The sequence below is a fragment of the Pantherophis guttatus genome, chromosome 1 (assembly GCF_059756535.1).
Source record: "Pantherophis guttatus breed Tessera chromosome 1, ASM5975653v1, whole genome shotgun sequence".
In the NCBI taxonomy this organism is placed as follows: Eukaryota; Metazoa; Chordata; class Lepidosauria; order Squamata; family Colubridae; genus Pantherophis; species Pantherophis guttatus.
In genome coordinates this window covers 5979894-5989237 of record NC_142063.1, presented here as the reverse complement: position 1 = coordinate 5989237, position 9344 = coordinate 5979894, and the positions used below count along the sequence as shown (strand labels likewise).

The window sequence follows — 9344 nt, the reverse complement described above, 5'->3', positions numbered from 1 at the left end:
TAAAAATGGCTAAGAAGGGAAGAAGATGAAGTTTGCCAGTCAAAGTGAGTCAGCCTGACTGGAGGGCCACCAACCACACAATGGTCACTACTAAAGTCAGCATAAAACTTTTCCTTTGTCTTTGAAAAAAGAATCTCTTTTTCTCCAGCTCGGTGTTGGCTTTGAGTTCTCTCAGGGAGAGAGAAGAGTTTATCCTTCCTTCTTCCGGATGAATCCCAAGGAATCTCCTCAGTATGTGGGTTTAGTGCAGCTGCTCCTGTATTTCCAGTGGAACTGGGTTGGGCTTTTTGCCCCTGAAGATGACAGGGGAGAACGTTTCATCTCAACTCTGACGCCAATGCTCCAGGAGAAGGAGATCTGCCTGGTGTTCTCTCTAATGCTGGAATTGGATAATATTGATGTCACTGGGAACAAGATAAGTCTCAATTTCCTCACATGGTCTAAAGCAGAAGTGTTTATTATGTTTGGAGATTTAACTGTTACTAGTGCTGTACTAGGGGAGGTATATATTTTAGAAATATACATGAAAGTATCATTTAGGAAAGTTTTCATCTTCACTTCCCATTGGAAAATTGGAATGAAAGAAACTGAAGAAACGTTGCAATTGATAAAGCTTTTACATGGGGTCTTGCATTTTAGGGACCATTCCGGGGATGTCTCTGAATTCAGCCACTTCCTCCTGTCTTTAGACCCCTTGAATCCCCAAGGAGATGTCTTTCTCCCTCAATGGTGGCAAAATGTCTTTCACTGCAAGATCCTTAAATCAGGAAAGGTCCCTCCAAAGGGGGAAAAACAATGTACAGGAAAGGAGAATGTGCAGAATCTGCCCAATTACACTTTCGAAAGGAGCATGACAGGTGAAAGTTACAATATCTACAATGCTGTTTATGCTCTGGCACACGCTTTGCATGCAATGTATGGATCCAGAGTTGGACTGACCATGATGAGGCTTGGAAAGAGGATCTCAAATGTTCAGCCATGGCAGGTAATTCCAATGGCTTTTGACTCAGTCCACGGACACTTAGATCAGAAGCTTCCCATATGAATTTCTTCAGTTACTGATGAAATGTCTGCGTACTCCCATATCAGTTCATCTGACACCCTGCCCTTTTTTTAGTTTAGCATTTGTTGTGCTCCTTAGCTGGCTGTGTAAAACAGCTTCTGATAAATAATGGATGGAAACTAACCAAGGAGAGAAGCAACCTAGAACTAAGGGGAAATTTCTTAAGGAACAGTTTCCTTTTAGAAGTTGTGGGTGCCCATTGCTGGAGTCATTGAAAAAGAGACAGGATGGCCACTTGTCTAAAAGTGTAGAGGGTCTGTTACTTGAGCAGGGGGTTGGACTAGAAGACCTCAAGATGGCCATTATATGATGATAGAAGCCATGATGTTCCATTTGTAGCTCTAGCCCAAATACTCCTATTTCTAAAAGTCTCCTTTCTTTCAGATCCTTGCTTATTTGAGCAATGTACAATTCAACAACAGTGCTGGAGATGAAGTCTCCTTCTCAGAAGATGGACTGGGATCTGCTCGTTTTGATCTTCTCAACTGGGTTTTCCTCCCCAATCAATCTTTTGTCCCTGTGAAAGTTGGGCAAGTAAATCCTGAGGCTCCCCCAGGCCAGGATTTCACCATTAACTCTGATGGAATCGCCTGGGCCACAAAGGTGAGCTGCAAGGAAATGCTGTAACTTCAGGGAAAGATTCATTCTCTTCCTGAGATGCTGAACAGTTTCCTAATTTGAAAGAAAATCAATTGAGTCAGAATTCATGGCAGTCATTTAGTGAAAAATCTGCTTTGCATGTAACATATTTGTTTTATGTCAATCCACAAAAGGTTAGGCTTGGGATCAACATCTGCTTGAAATGGAGGATACAATTACAGCAAGCAACAGTGATTTCCATGGACCATTGATAGTTATATCCTCATGGTTCTTTCTTTTAGAAATGCTGTAAGAACCTCATGGTTCTTTCTTTTAGAAATGCCGGGAGCATTTCACCAGGGGTGAAATCAGACCGAATCTCCCGATCCGGTAGTGATTGAGGCGGATGGTTCAGAGAACTGGTAGCAAAAAACCCTGCACCCCCACCACCCCCATGTCCAGCTGAGCCGCACAATCATCAGAGGCTTTTTTTTACTTTTAAAAGCATTTTTTCTACAACTTCGGCCAAAAAAATGCTTTTAAAAGTAAAAATAAAAAGCCTCTGCCGATCAGGGAACTCATCTGGGATCGTCAGAGCCTTTTGAAAGCATTTTTTACAATCCCTTAGCGGAAGAGGTGGTAGAAAAAATGGTTTTAAAAGTTTAAAAAAAAAAATTGCCCACACCCACCCAGTCACATTACCTCCCCCCACCAAGCCACGCCCACAGAACCGGTAGTAACAAATTTTAGATTTCACCCCTGGTTCAGTCACAAGCCTTCCTCTGCAGGATGAAACCCCAGTTCCAATCTCCAGCATCTATTGTTGTCTCTGGATTGCCACTGGCTGAATCCCTCAGGAGCTGTTCCATATTTCTGATAAGACAGTGGAAACTATTTATTTAGAAGAGAATCTGAAGATAGAAGTAGGAATGGGGAAAGGAATGAATGCTGCAGGTTCATTCCTTAAGTAATTGCAAGTATTTCCCTTTTCTCTTTCAGAAGGTGCCCATTGCCAGGTGTGGCATGAAGAGGTGCCATGCAGGAGAGAGGAGAAGAGTTCCAGAGGGCAAGCAGGTTTGCTGCTACCAATGTGATGCTTGTCCAGAAGGGACCATTTCTAATCAGACAGGTAGACAAGACTTCAAATGTCAATCTTCCAGGATCAAAGAATACATTCATTAAATCATTTTTTTTTTTTTTTGGTTATCGTTGTCATTTTTTTATGAGATTGACATGAAATCATATCTCTCAGGAAAACCTTTAAGTTTACAGATCTAAACTGCCCCGGCCACAGAGGCACTTTCCCCAATCCTCAGAAGTTCCATGCAGGATAACTTTAGAGCAGAATTTATGAATGTCCAACTAGGATTTCCATTGTTCCTCTAACCTCCAATTGGAAAAACTGCCTTCCAATCTTCCCTGAGGAAGTGGGGCATGCGGTTAAAACTTTAATTTTTATTATTTAGAATATGCTCCTTCCATCAGCACTATCCACCTCTGAGGAAATAGACCTGCCAGGGAAAGAGGACATTCATCTATCTATGTCTCTTTGATAGAGCAGGAGGGAGCAAAAAAAGTTTGAACAGATTTAAGATACAAAGCAGAGAGGTTGAGGCAGGGATAATGTACACAGAAACAAAACAGCAGCATTTCTGGAGAACAAATCTATCAGTTTATTTATTTATTTATTTATTTTATTTCCAATTTATATACCGCCCTTCTCCCTGAGGACTCAGGGCGGTGTACAGCCAGAATTAAGAACATGAAATACAAATATTAAAAAACAATTAAAAATATATATAAATATATTTGTGTTCCATTTGTGTTCCATTTTAAAAATGGTGGAAAAAATAGGCAGGAATCTCAGATTAAAAGCCACATTACTCATGGAAGTGCACAGTGAATGGATAGCTGGAAATGAATAAAATCCTTGCCTCTGGCTAATCTATGCCATGCAGGAGAGAGGAAAAGAGTTCCAGAGGGCAAACCAGTTTGCTGCTACCAGTATGACGCTTGTCAAGAAGGGAGCATTTCTAATGAGACAGTAGACCATACTTCAAATCTGAACCTTCAGGTATCAAGGAAGACATTCGTTAAATCAATATATTTTTGTTATTGTGTCGTTTCTGATGAGATTGAGATGCACTCATACTTTTCAATAGAACCTTTCTGTTGATCTAAACTGTCCTGGCCACAGAGGCCACCTTTCTCGACCCTCAGCAAGGATAGTTTGAGGGCACAATTGATCAATCCCCAACTTCCATTTCTGCTTGTATTTTCACATCCACTTTCAGTCTTTTCCTGAGGAGCAGGTGGTCCAAGTTTTTATTTGATCATTTAGAGTGAGCTTCTTCCAGCAGCTATATCAACCTCTGAGGAAATAGAGCTGCCAGAGAAAGAGGAAATCCATCTATTTATGTCTCTTCGATAGGGCAGAAAGGAAGGAATGAACAGATTTTTTAAAAAAGTTTTTTATTTTTTTATTTTATACATCTCATTTTGTGAATGGTTTGATTCCTGGGTTTCATACATTTCAATATAAATAATCATAACAATATTATTCTTAAAAATTACAGTCCATTTTCATTTTTAATTTTACTAATATGTAGTTTCTACTATCATCTTTCAACTCTAAAACCTTCTCATAATTCTATCATACTTCATATCATCTGAATATCTGTTTTTACTATTTCCCCCCTCATATTTCTATTCTATTTTAGCCCTCTTTTTCACCCCTTTCCTCTATCATTCTAATAATCAAATATCTTTCCTTTTTTCATTATTCAATATTCCAATATATCAATCATAATCTTTCTCTAGCTTTTTGTTAATAATCACATAAGTGTTTTTCTGTTGAAGCACCTGGTCTACTCCAATATGGGAGGGACCATACTGCTTCCCTTTCGTCTTTCAGCTGTAATACAGGAGCCCTCAAGCAGTCGCATTCACGAAAAACATCTTCAGGCTGGTGCCTTCGGTTTCGTGCCTGTGCGAGTAAAGCATGATCAGAGCTGCCATCTCTCTAAAAATACTGGTGGGGAGGTGTGGGGTGCTGGCTTTGTTGCTGTGAGCGGGTTGGTTGCCTGTGTTGTTACATCTTGATTAGTTGATGGAGTTGATGTTTGCAGATTAGTCGGCTGTTTCGTAACATCCTGTGTGGGTGAGGTCCTTGAAGTGTGCCCATTAGTCTTTTGTGTTGTAATGACCTGGGTAATGGGCTGTGTGTTAATATCCTGAGTTCTAGTACTGTGATATCCTGAGTTTTTTGATGTAATGTCCTGAGCAGGTGGCTGTGATGCCACATCCCGCGCTTTGGTTTGGCTCCGAGTTTGAGGTCTTGCCATGTGTTCATGGCATGTGTCAGTTTGCTTTGTGTGGGGATCGGAAGGGGGTGCAGCAGTTGGTGATGCCGCCGTGGTCTGGCTTCTGGATGGTGGTTGTATTTTGTCTATGGGATGGGTTTGGGTTTGAATCTGGTGAGGATGATTGGTGGTGGTGTCATGTGTTATATTGGGTCCAGTGTTAATCTTCATGGCTGGGACTCTTCTGTTGACTAGGGCTAGTTTCCAGATGTCCGATAGGCGGGAGGTATCATTGCGTTTATTCATGTTATGGGGGTGTTTCTCTATTTCAATGGCTTCCATGATTATTCTCTTGTTGAAGTGTTCAGTTTTGGAGATTAATTTGGTTCCTTCAAAGTCAATTTCGTGTCCTATTGTTTTAAGGTGCTGGAAAAGGGAGGAAGTTTTTTCTTCTTTTCTGATTGCGTTCTTGTGTTCTGCAATGCGTGCATTTATTCTCCTATTTATTTGTCCAATGTATGTGGCTGGGCAGATTTTGCATGGTATTTCATAGACTCCTTGGTTTTCTAGCTGGATCTTGTCTTTGGGGTTTCTTAAGATGTTGGCTATTTTTTGGTCAGTGCAGAAGGCTGTCTTGATATTGTGTTTGTGGAGAATTTTGCTGATTTTATCTGTGGTGCCTTTGATGTAAGGGAGGAGGGCGATGCCGTTGTCCTGTTTTGTGTCTCGGTTCTTGGGGGGTGTCTCCCTTTGGATTAGGTTGGTAATTGTGTTTCTTTGGAATCCGTTAGAGATTAATACGTTTGTGAGAGTGTGTAATTCAGTTTTCAGGTGGTCTTTGTCCAGAAAGGGGAGTTGATTGTTAGCGTCTATTTCCATAGTAAATTGTATTTTGGGGTGTAGGCTGTTGAGATGTGTGAGGAAGTTGTCCAGTTTTTCCTTTCCATGTGGCCAAATTACGAAAGTGTCATCTACATATCTAAGCCAGAGTTTGGGTTTGTGTTCAGATTTATCTAAAGCATTGGTTTCAAAGTGTTTCGTGCATAGGTTTGCGATGACGGGTGATAGAGGTGATCCCATAGGTGCTCCTTCTATCTGTTTGTATCTTTGTCCATTGTGGATGAACTATGTGTTGGTTAGGCAGTGGTTGGTCAGATCTAGGATGTGCTTAGGGGGGTTGTATTTGTTTTGGATAGCTGTCAAGGCTTCTTTAATAGGTACTTGGGTGAAGAGGGATATGACATTGAAGCTCATGAGTTCTCCCTTTAGCAGAAGATGGCAATCATGATTCAGCTTCGTATTGCCTCTCTGCGTAGTGCTGATAATCCAATTTTAATTATTTTAGATTGTAAATCCAATAGGTGGGCGAACAAATAGTAATAAAATTTACTACCCCTTTGCTTCACCACCCCTCTGGAGTGGCTATGGTCCTGATTTGGACCCTCTGATAATGAGAGGTTGAAGCTGACCACGAAGCTTGCAGATCAGGCTTCCAAAAGCACTGGAATTACAACCAGAAGTCAGGAATGAATAGATTTTAAGTGCAAAGCAGGGATGTTAAGGCAGGAATAATGTATTCAAAACAAAATTACAACATTTCTGGATAACAGATATGCTGTTCTTCTTTGTGTTCAATTATAAAATGGTGGAAAAAACAGGCAGTAATCTCAGACTGAAAGCCACATTACTCATAGAAGTGCATAGTGAATGGATAGCTGGAAGGGAACAAAACCTTGTCTCTGGCTAATCTAACCCCAGGATTATCATAAATAAAGGATTATTTGCTCTTTTTGATGCCCCACAAATAGCACAGGGGGTTGTTTCATTACTCCCTTTGTAGATAGGTCAATAGCACGAAGGCAACACTCCTATGATTTATGTGGGAGGGATAATGTGCATGATAGTTGCTCAAGAAATCCTTAGACAAAGACTTTTGATTTCAGATGCAGCTCACTGTGAACCCTGCCCAGAAGACCAATTTCCCAACAAGGACAAGGACCACTGCATTGCCAAGAAGATCCACTTTCTTGCCTATCAAGACACCCTGGGATACACTTTAGTTTTTCTTGCTATTTTCCTCTCTGTGATCACTTCTGTAGTCCTAATGGTTTTCTATAAACATCATGACACACCAATTGCCAAGGCCAACAACCGAGATCTCACCTACATCCTCCTGGTCTCCCTCCTGCTCTGCTTCCTCTGCTCCTTCCTCTTCATTGGTCAACCAGGGAAGTTCACCTGTCTCTTCCAACAATCTGCCTTTGCCATTCTCTTTTCCCTTGCAGTTTCATCTGTGTTGGCAAAAACTGTCATGGTGGTTCTGGCCTTCATGGCCACCAAGCCAGGGAACAGGACAAGGAAACTCTTAGGAAAACCACTGACCAACTCCATTGTCATAGCCTGTCCCCTGATCCAAGCCCTTCTTTGTGCCACCTGGCTGATAACCTCTCCTCCATTTCTCAACTTGGACTTCCACTCCTTGTTTGGAGAGATCATCTTGGAATGTAAGCAAGGCTCAACTATAATGTTTTATGGTGTCCTATCTTACCTAGGACTTTTGGCCCTAGTCAGTTTCACAGTGGCATTTCTAGCTAGGAAATTGCCTGATAGTTTTAATGAAGCCAAGTTCATTACTTTTAGCATGCTGGTCTTTTGCAGTGTTTGGATCTCCTTCCTCCCTACCTACCTGAGCACCAAAGGGAAGTCCATGGTGGCCGTGGAGATCTTCTCCATTTTGGCCTCTGGAGCTGCTCTCTTGGCTTGTATCTTTTTCCCCAAATGCTACATTATTCTTCTGAGGCCTGATCTGAATTGTAGAGAAAATATAGTAAGAAACAAGAATATCTAACTAATGCAAGGATCGATCTCATTTAGATTTGTCTTTGAGATGTATTTAGGGTTTGATGATTTCTAAAAGATGATGGCATAAAGGAGGTATTTCTCCATTCAAAATTCCTTATCAGATGCTGCAACTGGTTAGAATTTAACTGTGGTCAGCAACTATCACCCAGCCTTTTATTTATCATGCCTTCAAAGTATCCTTGTTTGTCCAGTGCCTGATATGGATGGAAAACTATTTATTAAAGATGTGTTCATTATTTCAAGGAGGGCATTTCACATTCTATTCTTTTTAATTTAATTATTATTATATTTTTTTGTAAATATTTTTTTTATTTTCCACAAAAACAAAAAACAACATAAAAACATCATCCTTTCAAACAATCACAGACAGTGTATTGGTCAGTTAGCATCCTTTTGTGCTCACAAAATCTTCAAAATATCAATATATGAGACATGCTTCTTCCCCCCCCCAAAAAACACAAATTTTATACATCTTATCTTAATTTCACTTCATATGTCATATTTCATTCCCATGTTTTATTATCTATCCAACGATAAAACAAGTCCCATATCAAATAATAGTGATTATCCTCCTGTTCTCTTATTTCAAATGTCAATTTACTCATTTCAGCACACTCCATCATTTTCTTAATAATTTCTTCATCAGTGGGTATTTTCTCTCCTTTCCAATTTTTTGCAAACACAATTCTAGCTGCTGTTAAAACATTCACAATTAAATATTGCAGTTCTCTATTATATGTCTCTGGTAAGATCCCTAATAAAAATATCTCTGGTTTAAAATCAATATGTTTCTTTATCATTTTTTCCAGCCACGTGTGTATCTTAGTCCAATATCTCTTTGCTTCTCCGCATGTCCACCACATATGGTAATATGATCCTGGCATCTGGTGACACTTCCAACATTTCTCCAATTTATTCTTGAACATTCTAGCTATCCTCACCAGGGGTAAATGCCACCTGTAAAACATCTTATACAAATTCTCCTTATATGCTGTAGACATTGTCATCTTATCATTATATGACCACAATTTTTGCCAATTCTCTAAATCAATACCATGACCAAAATTTTTCCCCCATGCTATCATTGAATCTTTCACTTGTTCTTCTTCCAATTTCATCTCTAACAAAAATCCATATAATTTTTTAATTACATGGTCATCAGCACCCATAAAGATCTTATCTAAATTAGTCAAGACATTATAAAAACCTTCTTATTTGAGATCTTCATATCTTGAACGTATTTGCATATATGAAAACCAATCCATCTTATATCCCTGATCTTCTAGTTTTTGCTTTAATTTAAGTTCACCCTTTTCATTCAATAATTCACTATATCTAACAATTTGTTCCCTTTTAAATATTACCGAATATGTAAAAGCTTCAGTTGTGGATACCCAGACTGGAATTTTCAAATAATATTGCTTTTTGACCTCCCAATTCAACCATAAGGCTTCCCGTATCTGATGTCTTCTAAAATACCCCTGTATTTTTGCACCTTTATACCATAAGGAAGCATGCCAACCCATCAATAAATCATG

At 39.7% G+C, this 9344-nt stretch overlaps 1 protein-coding gene across 1 annotated transcript; it reads left to right on the top strand.

Moving 5' to 3' along the window:
* The first annotated feature begins 267 nt into the window (after nt 1–267).
* Nucleotides 268–2832, top strand: LOC148116284 (vomeronasal type-2 receptor 116-like). The gene is made up of 3 exons (XM_087893311.1): nt 268–985; nt 1448–1666; nt 2642–2832. Exons 1-3 carry the CDS (start codon nt 338–340, stop codon nt 2822–2824), a joined length of 1050 nt encoding a protein of 349 aa, XP_087749437.1. The 5' UTR covers nt 268–337; the 3' UTR covers nt 2825–2832.
* The last annotated feature ends 6512 nt before the right edge of the window (nt 2833–9344 follow it).

Excerpts from the sequence above, each read along its gene's own strand:
- LOC148116284 (XM_087893311.1), top strand. The coding sequence starts at position 338 with ATGCTCCAGGAGAAGGAGATCTGCCTGGTGTTCTCTCTAATGCTGGAA. Across the intron at positions 986-1,447 it reads CAAATGTTCAGCCATGGCAG|ATCCTTGCTTATTTGAGCAA; the intron begins GTAATTCCAATG and ends CCTTTCTTTCAG. Across the intron at positions 1,667-2,641 it reads GAATCGCCTGGGCCACAAAG|AAGGTGCCCATTGCCAGGTG; the intron begins GTGAGCTGCAAG and ends TTTCTCTTTCAG.